This window comes from Delphinus delphis, chromosome 8 (genome assembly GCF_949987515.2).
Source record: "Delphinus delphis chromosome 8, mDelDel1.2, whole genome shotgun sequence".
Taxonomy (NCBI): domain Eukaryota; kingdom Metazoa; phylum Chordata; class Mammalia; order Artiodactyla; family Delphinidae; genus Delphinus; species Delphinus delphis.
The window spans coordinates 13935073-13960050 of record NC_082690.1 but is presented as its reverse complement, the minus strand read 5'-3'; the positions used below and the strand labels follow the sequence as shown (position 1 = coordinate 13960050).

At 50.1% G+C, this 24978-nt stretch overlaps 1 protein-coding gene across 3 annotated transcripts in view; it reads left to right on the top strand.

The window, feature by feature from the left end:
- The window catches only part of GRIK4 (glutamate ionotropic receptor kainate type subunit 4), a 312480-nt gene that overhangs the window by 140668 nt on the left and 146834 nt on the right, over nucleotides 1-24978 (top strand). For all 3 annotated transcript variants that reach the window (XM_060017132.1, XM_060017131.1, XM_060017134.1), the window contains exons 3-4: nucleotides 10427-10524; nucleotides 14700-14865. In XM_060017132.1, the coding sequence (XP_059873115.1) occupies nucleotides 10427-10524; nucleotides 14700-14865 (264 nt within the window). The remainder of the gene's footprint in view (nucleotides 1-10426; nucleotides 10525-14699; nucleotides 14866-24978) is intronic.

Genomic DNA, 24978 nt, shown 5'->3' with positions numbered 1-24978 from the left:
GCAGCTATGGATTTCGTTGTTGGCTTTATTCTCTCCCCACCACCGCCTCCCCACCTTGGGGCTGGCTTCCTCCCCCTCTTACCATCATGTCTCTCTCCCTGTCCCAGAGTTCAGCCATCCCTACCTGGCAGCACCGTCTACCTCCCGGACTCCTCTCACACCGCCTGTCTTAATGTCAGGTGCCTCGTGGGGCCTCGATCATAACTGGATATTCCCCTCTCTTCCCCGTTTTCTGGGTTGATGCATCCGACAGCACCGAGCCTTTGTGTGCCTCCCAGAGCCAGCTACTGCTCCACCTCATGGTGGCTGTGTCTTCCCTGGGCTGGTGGCCTGGGGTTGATTTGCATTGTTAATGTAAAACTGCTTGAGTGGCTCTGGGGCCCTGACGAATGCCCCCAACCTCACACCTGTCACCCGGTGCCCCGAGACTCCACTTCAAGGGGATAAAAGAGATCCTAGTGATGACATCCTTGGTTGCGTGAAGCAGAGGCTCTGATCTAAATGGAGGTGGTAGCAATCCTACAGGGTACTCTTGTGCCCGCTCTCGGCAATAGGGCAATAGGTGAGCTTCAAAAACTCTGCACAAATAATGAGTCACATTTGGGACGGGCGTGTCATGCAAGGGAAACAATGGCAATTTCAGAATCAAAGAGGATGAAGTGTAAAACTAAAGATGCTGGAGTTCAGCCATCTCATTTGATAGTTGAAAGCGAGGCTGGGAGATGGAAGGTATCACACGGGGTGTTAATAGCAACCTGGACACTGGAAAGATACAAGCAGCAAACCACCCCGCTTTTATCTGGTTCACATGGATTTTCATATAGTGGGTTTATTTAAAGTGAGGGTCACCCGTAAAGCTTCCTCAGACCCACGTCTAATCCCCTCTACCTCTTTGCCTGGTCACCATCATTGCCTCAGGCTTCTTGATGTTTGACTTCCCAGCTCCCTCTGCGCAGCCCACAGATCTGAAATAAGAGGGCTGGACAAGACCTATCAGGTCACCTCCCCGCATGGCCGTCCCTTCCCTCCTGGCTCAAGTATCTTATCTCCATCTCTGCCTTTCTCGTGCAGCAGGCTCCCACAGCATCACCCTCCTCTGTTCCTATAGATCCCTGTGTCTCCTACAGCGAACGTATTAGAGCGAAACTAAGTGCCACCCCCTCCCTTATCACCCAGACACCCTGAGGCACCATCCCTGCTGCTGCCAGAGCCAGTCTGAAGTTTAATTTACTGCAGAGCTAGAAGCAGGAGCCTCCCCGTCAGCCCCTCACCTCTGCCCTGGCTTGTCTCTATGAGGGCAAGCGTGCTATCCGCTGTCCACACTGTTTCCCCTGGAAACCCAGAGGCTCACTGGTTCTCGGGCCCCGTGAGGCCCCAGTGCCTGGGAATGGGCACAGAGAGTGAGGTTCCAGCCGCCCCTCCTGCACAGGATCCCGAGCTTCTCGAAGGCTCTGTGGGCACGACCTCCGCTGATTCAGGGCTGCTTCTAGTGAGTAAAGGCTAACATCCCTCCATCACCTCAATAGAATGACTCCAAGTCAGCATGAGGGAAAATGGTGAGAAGCCAGAGGAGAAAGTCATCGGAATGGTGATGAGTCATTCAACACGCATTCCCCGCCTCCCTTTCCCACCTCACGTATGCATAACAGGGACGCAGAAATGCATTGAATTACAGTGGTTAGAAATGGCCTGGCCCAACCTCCTCATTTTACAGATGGGGAAACTGAGGCTCACAGTCTTTCCCAGGAGGCGACTAAGACCACACATCTGAAAAGTGACATAAATCTCAGTAGCTGTGCTGTGGGCTTGCCAGGGAGTGGCTCACACAAGGGCAGAATGAGGTCAGAAATAGGTCATAGGTGTAGCTAGGCGGTCAGGTAAGGCCGCTGGGCCAGAGCTTGGAATGTTTGACAGGTGAGGGCATCCACGCAGAAGCCTTAATAGCATGCTTGAGGAAGGAAGAAAACCGGAATACCTTGGGGCACAAAGACAGCTGGGTGTGGCTAAAACAGGGAGCGTCTGCCCGGGGAGGGGGGGGAGGGGGGGGCGCGGGGTGAAGGCCAGGACTGGAGAGCTGTGTAGAATAGCGGTCAGGATCCTAATCGCCAGCACTGTGGGCTTATCTCCTGTGCCTCAAACTCCTCATCTGTAAAATGGGAACAATAAGTGTTCTCACTTCATGAGGCTGCTGAAAGATTAAGTGAGATGATGCACTTAGAAAACTTAGAGCGGTGCCAGGAGTCAGGTGAACTCTTGATAAATTTCACCTATTAGTATGATTTAGTAGTAGAACTAGTATTGTAACTCCTCGCTCTCTGGATCATCGTAGGGATTCAGGGTGGTATTGTGTCTGCCAGCCCGGTGTCTGCATGTGTAAACTCCCCGTACACGGTGTTGCTGCTTCCTTGGTGGTCTGGGACCAGGCTGAGGGCTTTGAATGATACGCCGTTGGTGAGAGGAGCCAATGGTGGGTTTGTTTTCCTTCTAGTTTTATTGAGACGCAACCGGCATACAGCACTGTGTAAGTTCAAGGTGTACAGCATAATATTTGACTTACATATATCGTGAAATTATTATCACAGTAAGCTTAGTGACCATCCATCACCTCCTATAGATACAAAATCAAAGAAACAGAAAAAATGTTTTCCTTGTGATGAGAACTCTTAGGATTTACTTTCTCGGCAACTTTCATGTAGAACATACAACTGTGTTAATTACACTTATCACGCTGTGCGTTACATCCCTAGCTCTTTTATAATGGAAGTTTGTACCTTTTGACTGCTTCCTCCAATTCCCCCTCCCCGCACCCTCTGCCTCTGGTAACCATGAATCTGATCTTTCCTATGAGTTGGTTTGTTTGTGTTTGAAGAATAATTGACCTACAGCGCTGTTGCTTACTGGTGTGTAACATAGTGATTTGATATTTCTATGTATTACAAAGTGATCACCACGATAAGTCTAGTTACCATCCGTCACCATACAAAGAAATAATACATTATCATTGACTATATTCCCCACACTGTTCATTTCATCCCTGTGACAGCCAGTGGCAGTTTTGAGTTCTCCGATACGCTGGGGCACGCTCACCAGGGAGGTCCCCATTGTGGGGCGTGACAGTGCACAGACCTGGCACTGCACCCTCACAGCACCCCTCTCGGCTCTTGAGGCCAGCAAGGCCAGTCCATTCAGCCCCGGTCCATTCACAGAACTGAGAGCGGACCATGCTCCCGAGGCTCTGGCACAAGGAGGGGTTAGTTCTTGGTGCTGATGGGGACGGTTGTTTGCCTCACTCCGGATAGCATGACCAAGCACACACACAGACCTGCGCTCCGGCTCCACTCGGGCTTCGGCGCCCTGAAGTGTCTTTTTTTTTTTTTATTGCGGTACGCGGGCCTCTCACGTTGCGGAGCACGGGCTCCAGACGCGCAGGCTCAGCGGCCATGGCTCACAGGCCCAGCCGCTCCAGCCGCTCCGCGGTATGTGGGATCTTCCCGGACCGGGGCACGAACCCGCGTCCCCTGCATCGGCAGGCGGACTCTCAACCACTGCGCCACCAGGGAAGCCCGCCCTGAAGTATCTTTATGTGAAGGACTCTGAGGTCTCCCGGCCTCTGCTCCACGTCGATATCAGCTACCGGTGGCCCCGATTGTTTACCACAGGGGCTCCGGGAGCGCCACGCTGTAAATAAAGAAGGCCCAGTTTCCTCGTCCCCACCCCGGAAGCTGCCCCTTCCTTGGAGGGCCTGCCACCAGAGAGCCTGTGAGTAACTGCTCTGCACCATCTTCAGCACAGCCAGACCCTTCCCCTCCCTGTGAAGACTCAGAGAAGGTGAAGTTCCCATAAGCACCTCCTGTCCAGACCAGGAGTCTAAGGAGACTTCAAATCCAGGCCGGAGCTGGTATCTCCAGGGGAAGAAGTTTCCCCTTCTTACAACATCCCATCATGGTGTTTTATTCCTGCAGCTGCTCTGTCAGTTGCCTTCCAACTCCTCTGCTGGCTGGGAAACTTGGTTGCCGTGGCAACATCACTCACCTCTCCCTGCTCCCTGGGAGGCAGAAGTAGAGTGCACCTCCCTCTCCTCCACCCCTCAAACTGCTCAGAGGTCCTCACGAGACAGCCGGGGCCTGCACAAACAGGGTCCAGGAAGTTTCAGAACTGGGGTCCTTTATAACCGATTTTCATTTCTACTGAAACGATGCCTGCACCCTTCATAGGGAATGAAAGAACAATTCCCAGATCCCAGGAAATCCCCAGGCCATGGCTGCTGGGAAGATGATAATTCACTTTAATTGCACTCATTTTGAATCATTTCAATTCAGTTGAACAAACATCTGTTGACTAATTCCTTTTTGCCAGGACTGAATAAATGTGACCCCTGCCTTCAAGGAGTTTCCAATCCAGTGGGAAATGGGAGATGGACACTCACAACAGCAGGCACAGGTCCACGAACCCTTGAGGCCAGATGTGTTTAGATTTCAGAACTTGCCGGATACTGGAAAGGTCATGTGGTGCTTATAGCATACATTAAGTAGCATCTCAGATGGGGCTTGGGGCTGAACCCCACACTCAAAATTAAATGCATGCTTACATTCAGATATTCATATATTATAAATAGCTTCACATCTATCTATTTAGATCAGATTTTGCCACCAAATGAGTTTGATGAAACCATTCAGTTTCAGAGCCTTTTGGATTTTGGAATTGGGAATAAGGGATTGTGACCTTCTGTAAGAATTTCTTTTTAGGAGAAGCTTCTCCTTACTGAGACCCAGCATAATGAGCTAGCTTGGGGCAGAAGCTGGCCAGGAATTCAGAGAACAGGGATGCTGACCTGCCCAGCATGAAGCTGACTCAGAGCCACGGTGTGATGTGAATATTGGGAGGGAATGGCACCTTCTCACCTATGGGCAAGAACTGAGTGGGGCACTGGAGGATCAGTAGGAGTTTTCCAGGCGGAAGGGCAAGAGAGGGCCTAGACCATGGTAGTCTGTGGGTGCTAATGGACTCCTTCTCAGAAAAAAGTTTTTAAATGAATAAAATTACATAGATAGGATGACCAGGGAAACCAGTTATATGGAAATGCAGTTAAAATGTTTTAATAGTGATATATTAATGTATTTTAACTGTATTTCCATGTAATTGGTTTCCCTGGTCATCCTATCTATGTAATTTTATTCATTTAAAAACTTTTTTTAAACATCCTATCTATTAATGTATTCAATAGCTAAACGTTACGACTAGTGTAATTTCAAAGTAATTATGAATGTGAATGATATTTCAAGACATCTGCAGCACTGTAATGTGATATGAAAACACTCACGATGTCTATCAATGACAAAGTCACAGCAACTGTTAATATACTGTGGTTTATTGCCTATATTCCAAGTTGAAGGAAATGCTGAATTTCTGTTAGGGGTTAAGAGAAAATAATGCCATTTTTCTTCCCCCAGAATGTTCACAGACCACTGACTTCTGCCCACAGATCTCAGGCAGAAGGTTAAGAGCCCTGGTCTAGTCAGAGAGAACAACTTGGGAATAGGTTCAGGTAGGAAAATCTGGCGTGTGTTCCAAGTGAGCTGGCGGGAAGTGGGAGGAGATGTGCAGTGATTGGGAGCTGACCCTGGAGTGAGGGGTCGGGAGTTTGAATCCTGACTCTGCCCTTTAACTTTTCTGTTTTCTTGTCTGTAAAATGAGGGTGACCGTAACAGTGTCTATCACATCAGGTTGTTTCCAGAATTAAGTAAGTCAATTCACATAAAGTGCTTAGAATGGGCCATAAGTGGCACTTAATAAATGTGGGCTTTTATAACCTCTTCTTCCAGTCACTCCGCAGTGCATAACAATTTTCTGTATTTGCTTAGTTGTAGCCTTCATGTAGATATACATATAATTTTATATCCTGCTTCTTGCTCTTAGTATTATTACATAAATATTTTTAAGATTATTATAAACTGTTCATAAGCATTTTAAATGCCTAAGTAATATTCCACTTGGCTATATGACCCACACTTTAGATAACTATTGCCTTATGATTGGACATTTAGCTTACTTCCAATTTTCTATGAAAAGAGTTGAGTGGGCTTCAGTGTGGTTCAACAGCTATTTATTGAGCACGTTAACTCTGAGTCCAGCCCTGTGCTAGGCGTGGAGGACACAGAGATAAATAAGACAAGCTTTCTGCCCTGCAGGAGCACACAGACCTACGTTTAGGATTATAATTGGCCTCGCTTTGGAGAACAGATTGGAAAATGAAGAATCCTGGAGAGGAGAAAGCCCTTAGGAGGCAGGTAGCAGAAGGGGCTGACGGATCTGTGACAGTGGGAGTGGGAAGGAAAGGATAGTGGGGGGTGAGCAGGTCAAATGGTCAGAACCTGGCCCCTGATTGGTATAGCGAGTGAGTAGATGCAGTAAGGAAAGGTAAGGAAGAGGCAAGGGCGACCACGGTTTGAACTTGGAGCTAAGGGGGGTAAAGTGAAGTGGTTAAGAGCTTGGGCTTTGATGCCAGATGGATCTCCAAATTCAAGCCCAGCTCTACCATATATGACCTGTGTGACCTTGAACAAGGCACTTAAATTTTCTAAGCCTCAGTTTCACCATCTGTAAAGTGGGGATAATAATGAGTCTTCCTGACAGTGTGGAGATCAAATCAGATTATGTATGAAAAGTATATAACAGACATGCTGTATTGGGAATAATAATAATGAGTCCTGTAGCACGTCAGTACCACTCTAAATGCCCTGTATGTATGAACTCACTTTAATTCTCACGACATCCCTGCGGGAGAGGTGCTGTTAGCATCCCAGTCCTATAGATGAGAAAGCAGTCTCAGAGAGTTTGGGTAACTTGCTCAAGGTCTCACAGCTAGTAAGTGACCCAGTCAAGACTCACACTCAGATAGACTTGCATCAGAGTTCGTGCTCTTAAGGACTGTGCTTTCTGCCTTTCTGCCTCTCTCTCTGGAAGAGACACCAGAAGGAAGTCCCTGTGGCAACGCCCAGCAGGTAGGTGGAACGCGTTTTGTAACCCAGGACATGGGTCAGGCTGTAGGATCACCTGGGCAGAGATGAGATGTGGAGTCCACAGGCAAGGTCGAGATTGCCCAGGGAGAGTGAGGCATGGACAAAATCTGAATTTAGTGGAGAGGAGAAGGAAGAGGAGTTGGCTAAGGAAGTGAGAAAAACCAATCAGAGAAGCGGCTGAGAATCAGGACCGGATAGTGTCATGAAATTCAAAAGAACAATGCAAATGCTACAAAAAGAGAGATAAGAACTGCTAAGAGACACCGGTGACCTTGGGGAAGCAGGTGCAGCAGAACAAGATGGGGTGTGGTCTGGGGCTGAAAAGAGATGGGCGAAGTGGCTGCAAGGAGTAGGGCAGACAGAATAGGTAGTGGGACGAACACTGGGTGGGGTCCGCAGACTTGAATTCCAACGCTGGCTCAGACCCTTATTAGGTGTGTGACTTTACGGGGAGTCACTTAACACCCCTAGGATGCTGTTGCCTTATAGGTAAAATCAGGAGCTAAGCTCCACCCCTGAGGCTGCTGTAGGAATAGGAATTTGATGGCCAATGAATTTACAGCCCCTAGCAGCCCCTAGCTACTTCTGTTCAAGCCACAGAAGTAGCTTGAACTTTGAAGAGTGTTCTTCAAAGGTAAAGCCTGTCCACAGTTACTCTGTTGCTGGGGATGGTTCTGACACTTGGTACTACTGAGTCCCCCTCAGGCACCCACTGCTGGCAACCTGTCAGTCAGCTGAGATCCACGATGTTAAAGGACCCCCGCCTGAGCCTCAGGCTGAAAGAAGACCCCACAGGTCTATCGTTTGTGTGATAAATTACAGCACCGGGATTTGAACCCTGGTGCTCTACCCCACCGCCTGTGCCCCATTAGAGCCATAACTTGGCTGTATGGGCCAGTGGTTAGGACTCTGCTTTAGGAGGAAGAGCACCAGGTTGCAGCTGTGGCTTTGCAGCTGGCTCGGTAAGGATGCCTGGACTGATTCCTTAACCTCACTGTACTGACCTGACACTTGATGTGAGTAGGAGGAAAATGTGTCCAGAGATGAGCTTTGAGGTTTGCAGAGAAGGACGTCTCATAGCGAGACTGGGAACCACAGAGTATAATCCGAGGGGCAACTCTGTGGTTCTGATATCACCATGCGTGTGCTGAGAATTGTCCTACGTTCTCTCTCTGTCTGTTTTCTCCTTTTCTTCCGCCCTTCCTTTCTCAGTCTGTAACGTTTTTTAAAAGTAATTTTTATTGGAGTATAGTTGCTTTACAATGTTTTGTTAGTTTCTGCTGTGCAGCAAAGTGAATCAGCTATACCTATACATATATCCCCTCTTCTTTAGATTTCCTTCCAGTTGAGGTCACCACAGAGCACTGAGCAGAGTTCCCTGTGCTATACAGTAGGTCCACATTAGTTATCTATTTTATACATAGTATCAATAGTGTATATGTGTCAATCCCAATCTCCCAATTCATCCCTCCCCCTCCTTCCCTCCTTGGTAACCGTAAGTTTGTTTTCTACCTCTGTGACTCTATTTCTGCTTTGCAAATAAGTTCATCTGTAGCATTTTTCTAGATTCCACTTATAAGCGATATTATATGATATTTGTCTTTCTCTCTCTGGCTTACTTCACTCTGTATGACAATCTCTAGGTCCACCCATGTTGCTGCAAATGGCATTATTTCGTTCCTTTTTATGGCTGAGTAATATTCCATTGTATCTATGTACCACATCTTCTTTATCCATTCTTCTGTCGACGGACATTTAGGTTGCTACCATGTCCTGGCTATTGTAAAATCAAAACTGCAATGAGGTATCACCTCACACCGGTCAGAATGGCCATTATCAAAAAATCTACAAACAGGGCTTCCCTGGTGGCGCAGTGGTTGAGAGTCCGCCTGCCAATGCAGGGGACACGGGTTCGTGCCCCGGTCCGGGAAGATCCCACATACCGCGGAGTGGCTGGGCCCGTGAGCCATGGCCACTGAGCCTGTGTGTCCGGAGCCTGTGCTCCGCAGCGGGAGAGTCCACAACAGTGAGAGCCCCGTGTACTGCAAAAAAAAAAAAAAAAAAAAAAAAAATCTACAAACAATAAATGCTGGAGAGGGTGTGGAGAAAACGGAACCCTCCTATACTGTTGGTGGGAATGTAAATTTGTACAGCCACTGTGCAGAGCAGTATGGAGGTTCCTTAAAAATCTAAAAATAGAACTACCATACGACCCAGCAGTCCCACTCCTGGGCCTATATCTGGAGAAAACCATAATTCGAAAGGATGTAGCATTTTAAAATCTTACATTCTCTCCTCTTCTGACTGCGTGTCCCACCCATCTACTCATTCATTGGACAAACATGAACTGGGCGCTTAGAAAACATTGTGCTGGACACCAGGGAAATGCAAAGTGGGGATTTAGAGATAAATGCGTCTCAGCTCTGGCCTTTAACAGGCTAGAAATCTAGTGAGAGGAGAAACACGTCTAAACAACAAACTGAAACAGACACATTTACAAGTGTCTTAGAACAGAGGGAAAATCCATGGGCCTCGGAGCCCCAGGGAGGATGGATTCTACTTAAAAGGAGTTGCGGGAGGGTAAGGAGAAGGTGGCATTTGAGGTGCTTCTTGACAGGTGAGTGAGCGTCCGGGGTAGAGGAGGGAAGGGCGCCTTCCCCAGGGGGAGGTACAAGGTCACAGAGCGTGCTGGTTGGTCAGGAAGGCATGTGATGGGCTCAGGGAAGCAGGAGCACCAGGCTCCAGGCCAGGTGAAAGGAGGGTGGCATTGAAAGACGAGGGCCCTCTCGGCCACTCGCTCTCTCTCTTCCTTCTCCTCTCTCTCTCCTGTTCCCTTTGACTTTAGCTGAGCTTCTTTCTTCTCTCTGCCTGCCTCATCCTCACTATCCTTTTTCTCTCTGCTTGTCTACCTTTTTTCCTCTCTAGACTCTCTTTCTTTCTCTTTGCGGGGGCTAACAGGTTGCATGCTGGCTGGCCGTCCTGTGAGCTGGACCCATAGCCCCTGCAGCAGCCATACCCGGGCTCCCAGCACCCATCCTGCAGGCTAGGCAGAAAGGGGGTGGGGCGTGCAGGTTTCCACTGCGCGCCTCCGTCCTTCGGTGACAGCCCAGACAATTTATACACCCTGTTGGCCGAGGCCGTATGTTGTCATAACCTGGGTCATTTCCTCATTTAATACCATCCATAAACTCCAATAAAACTGTCCTGGAGCCCAGTAGTCCAGGGGAGGAGAGGCACTGGGTTTGGAAGAATAGGAGGGGGGACCAGGACGGGGACGGGGGTGGGCGGGAGGTGAGGGGCCAGCGGGGGGAAGATCGGAGGACTCGAGGCCGAAGCCCACGCCCCACCTGATGAGCGCCTTGTTTCCTTTCCTGCTCCCCACGTTTTGCCCCTGCCGCTGGCTGCAGTGTGTCAGATCCTTCCCAAGGGGGTGGTCGCTGTCCTGGGACCATCCTCCAGCCCGGCCTCCAGCTCCATCATCAGCAACATCTGTGGGGAGAAGGAGGTGAGTGCTGGGCAGGGTTGGGGGGCTCTCTGCAGGCTGGCAGCCTGTGCCCCAGGCCCAAAGATATCATGGATTCTTAAGGGCTGGAAGAGTGAATCAAGTCTGGTTGGTGTCACTAATAACATCAATACAAATAAAAGAACTGGGCCTTTGTTGGTCACTTACTTTTTTCAGGTTGCTTGGATGGAGGGGACTCAGAGGAAGAGTTTCGTAAGATTTTCAAGCTGAGCCCCTCCGAGTCTTGGGGTCCTGTGACAGGGGAAGGGGGTGTCCCTTGAAGGCGGCAGGTAGAGGGAGAGGCTGGGGAGGGTGGTGGTCCAGGCGAGGCCAAGAGGGCAGAAGTCTGAGCTCCACAGGAACAGCTGCGGAGTCTCTGTTTAGATATTGGGATTCTGGGGAAGAATGCCTTTGGGGCGAGGCCTTGCTACATTTTAGTGCTGAAATAAAGTTTGAAAACCTCTGTTTTGTAAGCTTTCTAGAAAAGAGATTTTACTTCGCTTTCTTCTTCATTCACCAATTCCAGGGTTTACTTCTCCAAAGTGTTGGGTCCATTCCCTCTAGCCCTCGTTCCCTGGGAGATAAAGATGGCCTGCTCCCTATTCCAGCAACTCTCTCCCTCCTTTTCCCCCAGAGGAAACAAATTGGAAACTTCAGAGATTCTATTGCCGGAATCTTTCCTACTCCTTCTTGGAATCAATCAGTCCTTCCCGTTTCAGATACATTCCTGGGAGACAGTGGCAAGGTGACCCCATAGCCTCCCAAGGGCCTTCTAGCCAGGTCTTTTGGGAACAGATGGAGTTTGATGGTCAGGAGCTGTGGAGGGGCAGGGCGGAGGGACAGGAGACGGAAGGGCAAAATTGCCACCTGTCCTGGGAGCCTAGAGGCTCAGCCTTCCAGAAGCGTTAGCTTTGGGAGGGTCCAGTTCTTGCAATAGGATGGGGCACCTCCTTAGAGAGCTGCCCTCGCCGAGGTAGTGGAGCAATAGACAGGCCCCTGCTTAGCCCAGGCCCTCTGGAAGCCACTCCCTTGATGCTCCCACTTCTCTTATGATCGGAGGGCTTGGTCCCTGCGGCTTTGGGAAGAATACTGGTCTTCTTTGTTTTAGGAACGCACTCTAGGAATTGTTATCAGCACAGTAGAGTGCCCTGTGGTCCTAGCTCCAGTCCTGCAATGGGTCTTACTTACCACTGCCCTGTAGGCTGAATCCTTGAGCTTCAGGCCACGTGCAGGGTCTGTGTTGACAACTCCCCATCCTTCCTCCCAGATGTCCTGAAAGATGACTCCCGAGCCAGCCCAGGCCAAAAAAAAGAGCTTCTGTCCCACTGCAGTCCCTTCCAGCATCTCCCAGGCCTGGGCCCCTGCAAGTTAGACCTGATGCTTAATTTAAATCTTTCTTGCCAGGCTCCACATAACAGCTCAGATCTGTGGCAGGTTGTTATTTCCCGGTTGCTCTGATCTTCACCAAGTGAGGTTGCCAAGACTTCGGCTGCCCATTTCCTCTTTTCTGCTCTCTCCTTTTTGTTCCCCTCCTCCCTCTTCCCCAGCAAACTTTCCTCCCTGTCCCCTACAGTCATCCCCCCAGTCCCCACTCCAGAATGGCCTCCTCTTGGTGTTCAGCAGCTATTTTATCTCAGCGAACACATCCCTTAACCCTGCTTGGCATTTCAGGCCGGAGGTAGAGACCCTGATTTGCACCCATCTTCCCATCCCGCCGCCCCGGACCCTGTGCCGTTGACCAGCCAGGCAGTCTGTGCTGCCCAGGGAATGGCCAGATGGTTACCCCTCCTTTGTCTGGTCATGTTCCTTCCAGAGCAACCTTCCCTCTCCATTCAGATTTTGCACTTCTTCTACTATTTTATGAGGCTGAACTGCCTCGCACTGATTCCCTTCAGCTTCAGGGAAAAGAAATGGAGTTCTCACTGAGGAGTTCATTCTTTTAAATGCTGCTAAGATGTCTGCAGCCCCTGTGGCTGGCTGCTTCTGCCTTGCTGCCCTCCCCTCCATGCCGCTCACCTCTCCATCCCCCCACCCCTCCATGATGACTTCCGGGGATGCATTTGCACCTGCAGATCTGTCTTGGATTGATCTCTGTCCCAGAGAGAGACTCAGCAGGATTGGCCTGGCCATCCCTTCCGGGGCCCATCAGAGCAGCTGGCTGCCTCCCAGCAGCCTTCAAGATGCCAGGCTGTGCTGGAGACTTCGCACCAGCTCCCCTTCTTAGGGAGGCCCCTCAGCCCTCACCCCTTGCACATACAGACCTAAGAGCTTTTGCAGGAGCTTCAAGATTTGGGGAGAAAGGGGGAAGGGAATGAGAAAAGGCATTGCCTAAACACTTACCCCACATGTTAGGAACTGAACTAGCACATCCTTCACGTACAGGGTCTCGTTTTGTTCTCCCAAAGCTCAAAAAGCACCTGTTGTTTCTCCATGTTAATGAAGCTTAGCCAGGTTAAGCAGTTTGCCCCAAATCACACAGCGAACCAAGATGCAAACCCAGGACTGTAGACTCTAAAACGCATTTTCCTGAGTCTTCGCTTTCCTGAGCCTTCTGCCTGCTTCATCTCTGGGATTGGTGGATCCAAGGGAATCTCTAAGGGTACTTTCTATGGGGGGGTAAGTTAGCTGCTGCTGGAACCCGGTAGGCTGGATGGCCACACGGAGAGGGCCTTGGGCAGAGATGCTCAGATGTGTAAGCCAGCCAGCCTGGCCACCCTGCCCCTGCCCAGCCTGGCCTCCATCTTACCCTTCTGTGACCTTTTTTCCTTTCAAGGTGCACTTGTTATTCATTTTAGACAGATTGTAAGCGTTGCAAAATAGGGGAAGAAAGACCCCTTAGGACACACCCCAGGTCAACATCGCTCTTTAATGTCGTTACTCACCAGTCTCTCTCCCCAGTTCTATGCTTTTCGGTCTCTGCTAAAAAATATTGGTTGCCCTCTCTCTCTGGTTCAAGGGCTAATCCTAGTTGAATTCAGGAATTTTCTCCCGAGTTTCTGCTAAATCTTTACCCTCCCCTCATCCCAGTCTCAGAGGAGCTCTGGTCTCTGGCTGACTTCTTTCAGAAGCTTAAAAGGATAAGGTAGCAGAATCCTACAGAGACCGTGTCAATGTCATCCCAGACTCTGGGCCAGCCCAGGCAGGGAAAACTTCTGCAATCATGTCTGAATAACCCATGCTAGGAACCAACCAACTCACCATCAGGAAGTTCTTCTTGCTGTCCACCCTCAATCTTACTCACTTTCACATCAGTCCAAACCCATGCTCACAATAATCTGGCCCTCACACTGGGCACCCTAAGTGAGGATGAGGGTTGAGGTTTCAGCCCCATCTCTGATAGAGGCACAAGCAGCCTTTAGCTCTTCTGGCTCTGGGTACCAGGGTGACATAATAAAATCAAGGTGGATGGCAGCTTATTACGTTTTAACTTTCCTATTACCTGCCCAGTAGCCTAAGCTTCCGGTAAAGCAGCCATTCCAGCCTGTTAATATCTCTTTCCTGGAGAAGAGAGGCAGAAGGCAGGGGCAGTGCCTCCCTGAAATGTCAGGAATAGATGCAGAGGGAAGCTGACACTGTCCTAATGAAGCCATAGCAGGTATTTATTTACCGGGCTCCATCCGGAGGCCCTCTAGATGGTTTCCCAGCCTGCAGCGCTTCCCCCTCCTCACGTAAGTCTACGGAGGAACCCATCCCAGGCCTTTAGCCAGGATGGGAGCTGGTTTATTTATCTGTTGGCTAGGCTGGGCTGAGGGGGCCCCTCCCTTAGTCCCCAGGGCATCTCTGCTCTGATTCATTAACCACACATCAAATAGTATAAGGATTATGCCTTCAAGAGCCATCTGTCTGTCTGCCCAGCAGTGGGCAGTTCTTCTGAGAATAAAGACCTATTGTTTTGTCTTCTCAGGGCCACAGACCCCAGCTCCAAGGTCCACAGTACATTTATCCAGGTCCCCGGCTGAAGGGTTTCCCATTCTGGGTCTCACGCGTTGTCATGGATGCCACATCATCTTCCTCCTGTGGAGTGGGTGCCCCGGGTCTTGCAAATTCCATCTCTTGCCAGGCAAAGGTCTTTTACAAAAGAAGCCACCCTCTGCAGCTTTGTCTCACTCATCCCTCTTTTCTTTTTGTCTCGCTGGTTCCGGATCTTCCCTGCTGCCCACTTTTGCTCCTCCGCCCAGGTCCCTCATTTCAAAGTGGCCCCGGAGGAGTTTATCAAGTTCCAGTTCCAGAGATTCACAACCCTGAACCTCCACCCCAGCAGCACTGACATCAGCGTGGCTGTAGCTGGGATCCTGAACTTCTTCAATTGCACCACCGCCTGCCTCATCTGTGCCAAAGCAGAATGTAAGTTTCCCCAGGCTGGCTCCACCCGAGATGGTCAGATCTTGTTGATTTCAACCTGATTGAATTGCCCCCCGGCTGCAGATGATACGCCAAGAAGGGGCGGGCTCCTTCCAATCGTGGGAACGACAACCAAAGGGTTCGGGGATTCCTAAGTGTCCTTGGCTGTTTTCCGTGTGTGTAGGTGAAAGAGAGAGAGCAGTCCAGGAACACCCTTTGCCAGAACTCCCTGTGCATGCGTGGAACAGAGAGGAGCTCAGTTACAGGGAGACTGGCCAACCACCAAGCCTTTTGGCATCTGCAAACACAATTCCCACGTTTTCAGCCTCATTGTTGAGGAGCTACAAAGAGAGAGGGAAAACATAAAATTAGATGCATTTGTACTTGATGGGTTGAAGAGCTTCTTTCCTCAGAGAGTAGATTTTTCTGATGGAACAAGGTCCAAGGTCAATTCCCGATACATTTTTTTTGTTTGTTTTTGCAAATGCAGGTTTTAGAAATGCATTTTCTCTGACTCTCAACTTGCGACATAAATTTAGTGTTTATGAGATTTAGCTAATTTAAGCCAGCACATTCCAGCAAATCTGTGCATCTGTGTGCTCCCGGTGACAGCTGTGCACCACACACAGTCAGACAGGTGCTGGCTACTGGCTACCACTGGGGCCCGGAGCCCGAGATGCAGGTGTCTGTGTCATGTGGCTCACCTGTGCAGGTCTTCCCCCGCGGGTCTGGGTGGGCTGCACTGGAAGAGGTTCGCCATCTCCATAAGGCTCCTCTCTATGGCTCCTCAGAACTGCTCTGCAGTGTAAGTCCCTCCTCCATCCTGGAATCCCTACAGCATCTGAAAACAAAAGCCCCCTCCCTGCCAAGGGTCAGAACCATCTTCTTTACGGGACCTCTGCACCTTACTGACTCCACTTGTACCTGCATTCATTTATTCAACACGACGCGATTATTTGCTCTGTGCTACCCAAGAAACAAAGTAGCTGAGTCCCAACTATGTATGCTTTTTGGATACCTTATTTAATTATTACAACAACCCAGTGGGTTTGGAAATGTTGGAATTCCCCATCTTAAAGTTTAATACAATGTATAGTCCAGTTCCTCAGTCTCTCTAGCCACACGTCAACTGCTCAATAACCACGTGTGGACAGTACAGATATAGAACATTTCTGTCTTCACAGAAAGTGCTACTGGACAGCATTGTTTTAGATCATAAGAGTTTTATGGACAAAGCGTTTTGTGGCTAAAAAAAGAGAGAAGTGTTTAGATAACACTTCGTTCTCTCTCTCCCTCGTGGAGATTTTCAGCACACATTAGCATGGACACCCTGAGTTGTCCTGTGGCCAAAACAACTATTTACCTCAGCATCTTCCAAATAGGTTTGATCATATGCCCACCAAGGGATGCTGATCTCAAAGCTCACAGGATGCTAGCATGTGATGGAACAGAGCTGGGATATGTTGCATTCCACCAGGTGGCCCTCCTCATGTAGCATCCTCGCAGCATTGAAAGGTATAACAGAATCAAGGATTCTCCCCCGGAAATTTCTGCCACAAGCCCACTCAGGCAGGACTGAACTGGCACACCCCAGGCACCCAGCGAGAATGTTGAGAGACAGAGGACAGGCTGTAAATATGCCCAGGCAAAGATTGTCCTGCAGTCCTCATCTGTGCTGGCTACAGCGTCTCACCAACCTGACAGGAAGTTCTTTCTTGTGTCTAGCCACAGTCCCTCTTGCTTTGAAGCTGAGCCCTGTTTCCTCTGCTTCAGCTCTTACTGGGCTTTGGGAAGTAAGTTGTTCAGATGTTTAACACCTGCTGTGTGCCAAGTACCGCGCTAGATACTGTTGCCTCCTAGCCCAGGGCTATTTCCACTGGAATTGACATTCTCTGACATTCTAACAGTTCCTTGCAGATTGCAAAGCACTTTCACTTATGTTTTCCCACTCTACCTCCCTCTTTCCCAGTCATTCTGAGCTGAGCAAAGAGTCTTGGAGCTGCTAAGTGACTTGACTTTAAGGTCACGAAGCTGGTACATGACAAAACCAAGACTCTTAACTCTGGTCCTCCGACTATGAGCCAGGGCTTCCTCCTCCGAGGCCCCTCCCACCCTCCTGGGCTGCACCAGCAGACTCAGAGGAGCAGCTCGGGGTGGGCTGTACCCAGCAGGCACAGTGTCCTTTGAAGGGCAGAGATCTCCCTGGAGCAGTGTGTCCCCTTGCTCTGTTGAGTAGGGTGCGGGATGGCTGGGCACAAAGTTCTGGAGAGGATGAGCCTGCCCAAGTGCTAGAGAGGCCGGCCCACATCCCAGGGAAGACGCATCAACCACACAGTGCTGCTCTGAGGACTCATCTATGGAGGCTGCTGAGTGACCCTGGCCCCACCTACCGGGGGGAGGGAAGGTGGGGCAGAGCAGGAGAAGTTCAAGGGCAAAGAGAATTCAAAATCTAATCAAAGGCTCAAGAAATGAGGGACTGAAGGGAAATGCAGCTCAGAGCTTGGGAAGAGACACTCTTCCATCTTCCTTATTAATGCAGGGCCAAGAGACGCTGCAAGTCGAATTAGGAACAGGAATCTAATTCTATTTTCCTGCTGTCAAAATTAAGCATAACAGAGATCATTCCCTGGGGAATCATGCCATGTACTCTCCTTCTTCCCCAAAGTAGATTTTCAATAAGCAGGTTTGGGACCAAGTAGAGTTGTACTGTGGATTACTTTATTTTTCTTTAATGGGGGAAAAAAAATTAGAACATCTCTGCAAGTACCTAGTTCTAGTGAGGCTGGGGGAGGAGAAGTGAGGAGCCCAGGCACGGCCATCTGGTCAACCCCGCGGAGCCTGGGGACAGGGGGAGTTTGCTGTTAGGGGACTTCCTAGGAAAGTTGGGGTTCCCCACTACTGTCCCCAAGGCCCCTTTGGTGAGCCCTGCCACAGAGTTACCTTTTGAGACACTCAGGCTGGACCCAGAGCCTTTCACTCTTCGTGGCCGCAAGTATAATATTCCGTGTATTTTCCTGGTATCATTGTACATAGCTCAAATCAACTTTTTTTTCAGACTTGCTTTGGTGTTTCTAAGTATTTTAATGTCCTTTTTTTGTGGTTACAAGTCCTGAGCCCCTATACCCTCTGCCGTTTATGTGCTACCTGTGTGATCTTGGCAAAGTAGACTTAGGCACTTGCTAGCCTCTGTTGTCTCGTCTATAAAATGGGGATGAGGCTTCCTCCCTCCCAGGGTGGTTGAGGGGATAAAATAGGATGACACACAGTGTATAACAGCATCCACACCTAGGGAACACACAGCACACATGGTTTTAACTCTTTTTCCTTCCTGGAATCCCTTTTGAACAAGGTCAGGCCAGGACCTGCAGTGGCGTGACCGGAGTTCCGCTCTAGCCTTGTAGCATCCCTGTGTTGGCTAAACTTGGTCCAGATGTTGGAGAGGAGAGACTCTTGTCTCCTGGGGAGGAAGTGCGGCTGAAAAGAAACGCAGGCTGGTTCAGTAAAATGGGAACCGTCTTTGCAGGCAATCCAAGCTGCTCCACTACTCATGAGCTGTGTGATGTGAAGCAGGTCACTCTACCTCTCTGAGCTTTAGTTCCCTCCCATGTAAAGTGGGGATAATAGTGCCTCTCAGGGTGATTGGGTGGAAGGTATCTGGGCCCAGAATGTAATACACATTTAATTACTGTTACTTTATCCTGCAACCCTGGGTGGAGGACTGGTGTGTCGGGAATGGTACCCAGAGTCCCGTGTGAATAGCTGGGGGACGAGAGGGGCAGTAGTTGGCCTTTCTAGTGCCACCCACCCAGGAGGCACTGTGAGAGAGCTTTTGCTTACGGTGATACAAATTAACCACTTACAGAACACTTACTATATAACAAACACTCTGCTGAGGGCTTGAAATTATCTCATTTAAACCTCACGTTAACCATATAAGATGGGCTCTATAGACATTTTTATTATATGGGTGAAGAAAAGAGAGATTAAGTCCATTTTCAAGGTCACATGGTTCTTGTTACCCCCTCTCCCTGCATCTCCGAACACTGTAGAAGAGACAGAAGTGAGGGACCATTTTTCCTATTTTATGGGAGGACTGAGGCCTTCTTCCCAGGCAACTCAAGTGGTGAATCAGAGGCCAGAACTTGGAATCAGAAACCTGGGTTTGGACCTTGGCCAGTTAGTTCTGTGATCTGTCCCAGCATCTCTCCTGCTGCAGTGATTTGGTCTCTACCCAGGAATAATGATAATAACTGCTTCCAGGGCACTTGTAGGGTTAAATCAATAGTATGTGAAGAAGCTTAGGAAACACTGAAGGCAGTTCTCAGGGCAGGGATGCCTCCTGGGCCCCAGTAATTAATAAACCAACAAACACCCTGAAGTGGAGAGGCCGAGGGGAGCACAGAGGGCAGGTTCTCCCCACGCCCATCCTTGCCGTCAGAGAAGGGGGCCGCCTCCATGGCCGAGCAGGCAGCAGGTGGGCCTCCTGGGACTGAGAAGTCTCAGCCTCCTCCTCCGTCCCCTCTCTGTCTCCTCCTCTGGTCCCCATAGTCTGGCCCTTTCTGTCCTTTCTTGGGGCCAAGCCCAGGTGTGGGATGGGACAAAACCAAGAAGCAGGTGAAATACGTACGTCGTTCAAGCATTTGAATTTGTTCCGTGCCCCTGCCCCACTGACAACACGTCGGACCCTCCTCCCTCTCTCTCCATCAGAATCTGCTCCCTGGAAAAACAGGACGTGGAAACCGTACACCCGAGGCACTTGCACCTAGCAGGGGGAGGGGACTGGAGATGTACCAGGTTTAGGGCACAGTGCATGGTGGTGAACTCACATCGTCTCCCTACATCCTCACCATGATCCTCTGGTCGGTATTCCATCAGCTGCCTCCCACAAGATTTTAAAGTGTCGCCCCTGCTGGGAATATTAACATTTTCCAGAACCAAAGCTTGCAGCCCAGGGAATCAGCCAGTGGAGAGGAGGGATGCCCTTGACATGACTATTTATTCTTAATTTTTGATGCAAAGGTCCTCTGTGTCCCCTGCAGACCCATCCCTTAGGCGTTTGTGTCCTTGTCCTGCAGACCTGTGTAACCCCTGCTGTGCCTTTCTCAGCCTCTCCGTCCTTTTCCTCCCCGCCCCACCTGGCCCCTGGGTCCCAGTCCCAGAAGCCAGTCTCCCTCTTTCTTCCTAGAACAGCCAGCCTACTGGGTTTCACATCATTCCATCCCATTGCATACTGAGCGAGGCTCATAGGTTCCCCAGGTCCCGCTCAGCCTTGGCCTCGGCAGGCAGACTCGCAGCTGGGCCAAGGGTCCCTCAGGAGAGGAGGGTCAGGGTGGAGGTGGAGGGGAAGCAGGGAGAGAGCAGCTTTTAACCCTTCTGGTGGCATCTGCCTTTGGCAAATCCCTTAGTTCCATGAAACAGATAGAGGTGAGGAGAGCGACAATTGGAAAATACCAAACTGCACTGAAAAACTCTCATCTTCTTTATGTAACTAAACCACTTTTCCTCTTCTGCAGATGCTTTCCTCTACCTAGAATAAAAAAAGGATCCTTTTCTGATTCATAAAGACTCTCTGGGCTGGAAAGACATCAACATTTTTGTAGTTCAGCTTTCCGACCCCTGGTTTCATTCCCTCTACAGCCATGCTCAACTGGGGCTTCAGTCTTTCCTTGACTACCTCCAGCAATGGGGGACTCACTCCCTCCTGACGCAGCCCACTGCCTCTTTAGATGGTTCCAACAGAGCTTCTTCCTTATCATAGCTAAGTGTGTCCCCTGCGACTTCCATCCATTCATTATTTCTGGGGTTAGCCCTTGACTACAACTCAAGAGCAGGTCTGTCTTATGACAGCCCTTCCCCTCTTCCTCAGACCAGGCACCCACTTCCTTCAGTGGCTCCTCAAGTGACGTGCTGTCTGTCCCCACCTGGCAGTGCTGCTGCCCTGATCTGTTAGGATGCAGAGTCTCTCTCTTCCCCCAGAGGTCTGTGTTCAGTCCACCAGCAAGCACCGTGCGTCCCACCTCACAGTGGGGATGTGCCGAGGAGTTTGAAATAGGAGCCCTGCCTAACACTGTGAAATAATTACAGCACATGTTATCTGTCATAATACATGCATATATGCATAAGCATATGCTATCAAATGTTTCATATGGTTATTAACCAAGGGCTGTATTCTGTGAATTGGATAATAAATCCTGTGTGAGTTGGGAGAAGAGAGAAGTGGGTGGGGGCTGGAGATCGGAGAGAGGGTTTGAGGGAGGAGATGGGGTGAAGGACTGTTGGGATGTGAGTGAGTGGGGGGGGGGGATGGATGGAAGCCAGATTGGGGGGGCGCCTTCTGGGTGACAGACACTGTTCTGCTGACTTGCCATCCTCTGACTCCCGCTGTAAGGTAGTCTTGACGCTTATCTCACAGATGAGGAAATGGAGGGGCAGAGGGGCGGAGAGAATGGCTCACACTAGCTAACCTACGGGTGGTGCAGGAGCTGGGATTCACGGCCCACCTGGCGCTCTTTCTGTTACTTCAGGTGCAGTGCAGCCTGGGAAAGGGAGTGACTGGGTAGGAGATCCTGGGGACAGTTGCGGACCTCCCAGGGACTCGCTGCCCTTCTCCCCTGCCCTCCCCTGGGCCTTCCCTGCCTCCCTGCAAACAGTGTTGGATGAGAAGGAGAAGGGATGCTGCTTCCTTGTTAAAAAGGCAGCAGAGCACCCCAAGGGGGAGCGGGGGGTGGGGCATGTGGGCATCTATTAGGGCAGGGTCCCCAGTTTCCCTGACACGTTGGGGCTCTTTTACCCGGGAGCTCAGTGCACCTGCCAGCTTTAACGGGATGAAGGGTCCCTGGGCTGCCTTTGCCAGGCTGCTCCGTGCTGTGTGTAATTGTACTGTCACGCCCCAGGCTTTTGTCTTCTCCCACTGAACTCACTGCCCATCTGAAGGATCCCAGGGCATTTGGCCTCTCTCCCCCTCAGGATCCAAAGATTCTCCCTGCTGCATTCCAGGCCCTATGGGGGTTCACACCCGCCATTCCTCCGTTACTCATACCCCCAGCTGCTCCCTTAGAGCGTGTCCTGGCAGATCTTTCCTTGAGCCAAGGAGAAGGCCACGACTTCAGCAGCTGCAGCTCTGCGGCCTCCCTGACCTCCTTATCCTTTGGATCGGGTGCTCAGACCTTTGTCCAAGTGGGATTTTGCTTTTCCCATCATCTCTGAGAAGATGTGAATATTCTCTCCATTTTACAGACAGGACACAGTGGCGCTACCCCATAGGAAACCAGATTTTCAGGCCACCAAACAAAATAGGAATATCATTTGGGTTGGGTTTTTTTTTTTTTTCATTTTTATTGGAGTATAGTTGATTTACAATGTTGTGTTAGTTTCAGGTGTACAGCAAAGTGAATCAGTTATACATATATCCACTCTTTTTTAGATTCTTTTCCCGTATAGACCATTACAGAGTATTGAGTAGAGTTCCCTGTGCTACACAGCAGGTCCTTATTCGTTGTATTTTATATATGGTAGTGGGGATATGATTTGAACTTTGCTGTAGACTTAGCTACAGGTTCCTGGCCTCTAAGCTCCTGAGGGCAGGGTCTGTACCGGATCCATCTTCTCTGCTGGTGTCCTATTGGCCGGGTGCCGGGCCCTTAGGACGGTGAGTGCTGGGTGAACAGACGTGTACCTTCCTCCCTCTTCCTCCTGCCTCACTGAGTCACCATTCCTGACCTTTGGGTTCTTGTGGGGATGAGTAGACACAAAAGAAGTAACACTGATTCTACACGTGCCAGTTCCAAGTGTGCTTTCACATAGGATCTCAGTGAGTTCTCACCTGTTATGCCCATTTTACAGATGAAGAGTGGAGCCTTGAAGAGGTTAGATGGTTCTCAAGGTCACACAGCCAGCGAGGGTTGACCTTGAGCTTGAATCCAGATCTTCTGCATCTGGGTTGGCAGGAAGTGCCCTGGCAGCATCAGCGCCACTCTGGATGGAAGCCAGTGGTGAGGGGCTGGGAGGGGCACCGATAGCAGCAGGGGGTCTGTACAAGCCTCTATTGAGGCCTGTTTGGGAAGGAAGGAAAGGCCAACCCGATGCTGGGCTTGCGCGGCCTGGGTTTCTGAAGCCTCTTTGTGAATAGCAGGCCCTCCGGGGGCTCCCTGCTCCCTGCTGCAGCCTCCAGCTCCTGGGACCACCTTCTCAGGACCCGGGGGACGGGAGTTAGGGGTTGACCCCACCTTCCGGAGCTCCAGTCTCCATCATGCCAGGCCCATGGGCTCTACCCTGCTCCCTTTTCCTTGTTAACGCGGCACACCAAGGCTTCCCCGCCAGAGCCCAGAGACATGTGTCTCCAGGCCTCCCTGGGTTCTGTGCCTGTTGCTTCCTGCTGCATTTTATCCTAAGAGGCGTCTGTCTCAGGGGAAGAGGGTTGGATGGAGATGAGAAAATGGGGATTGTGGTCCCAGCTGTGCTCCCGGGCACATCTTGTCGTCTCTCTACAAAATGAGGGAGGTGCTACGAATGCTCTTCAGATGCCCCCCATCTTACCTTTTGGTTCTCAAGGGTCAGGAGGGGGCGTGACCTGAACAGGGAGGGTCATATTCATGACATCTCTGCATTTAATATTCCTTTAACCAGTACAGACATCAGAGCACTGGGATCTTTGGTTAGAAAGCAGCCCTTCCTGGGCCATCCTCAGTGTGTGCAGACTGTGTCTGGGACAGTTATTCCTCTCCTGCCTCCTGTTCGCCTCTGTGCTGTGGGATTTGAATACTTTATAGGATCCTTGGGAGGACTTGAATGAGAGGAGCCATTAAAATGTTTAGCCCATTACCTGGAACACAATAAGAATTCAATAATGTTACTCTTATCATTGATTGGCTTTTGAGAGCAAATGCCTATAGGTCTCTTTCCATTGGAATTGAGATGCTGTCTTCTCAGGAGACCTCCCACCCAACCACACACCCTCCTCCTGGCCTGCCTTTTCAGAGACAAAGCAGGATTAAGACCTTTGTGTCTGGGTGACATCCTTCTGGAATCCCTCCTCCCTTAGGCTAGACGGCAGATAGCGAGGGAGGGGGAGAGTCTTCAGCGCACAATCCCAGTTTTCTGTTTTGTTCTGCTCCCACATGATTGCCTGCTGGAATGCAATTCAAGACCTGTTCTTTCATAATCATAATAATACCTTGTCTCAGTGCAGCCGTGGTGCTCTGAGGAGTTCAAAGGGTTTCGCTAGACCTGTTTTCTGGGCCTTGTGACATTGAGGGAATTGCTCCCCGACCTCCACCACGGAAATAAAGGCTGGATGTAACATTTATGAGGGCTCACCGTGCGCGAGGTTCTGGCCTAAGCACTTGGCGTGTTACTTCATTTAATCTTCTCCACAGCCCTGAGCTCTGGCCTCTGATGTTACAGGCACACCTCGTTTTACTGCGCTTCGCAGATACTGCTTCTTTACAGATTGAAGGTCTGTGGCAACCCTGCCTCAAGCAAGTCTCGCAGTGCCATTTTTCCAACAACGTTTGCTCACTACGTGTCTCTATGTCACATTTTGATCATTCTCACCATATTTCAAACTTTTTCATTATCATTATATTTGTTATGTGATTGGTGATCTTTGATGTTACTCCTGCAAAAAGATGACGACCCACTGAGGGCTCAGATGAAGGTTAGCCTTTTTAAGCAATAAAATATTTTTAAATTAAGCTATGTGCATTGCTTTTTTTAGACATAATGTTATTGCACATTTAACAGACTACAGTATAGTGTAAACATAACTTTTATATGCACCGGGAAACCAAAAAGTTCTTGTGACTCGCTTTATGGCGGTGGCGTGGAACCAAACGCGCAACGTCTCCGAGGTCTGCCTGTATTCTCATTTCTCAGATGAGCAGCTGAGGTCAAGAGACCCAGCCACGTGAGGTCACCCAGTGAGTTAGGGGAAGAAACCCAGGCCTGGAGGGTCTCTGAACACAGGTCTTGGCTGCTGGGCCGCGCTGCCCCCAGGGCCGTGAGAAGGAGTTGAGGATTCTCTCGTCCGACTCAAGGGAGCCCCGTTCTCTGCTTTAAAAGAGCATTCCCCAGGGAGTCGGGGGGAGGCCCTGGGCGCTGAGGAGGGTTCTTTTCATT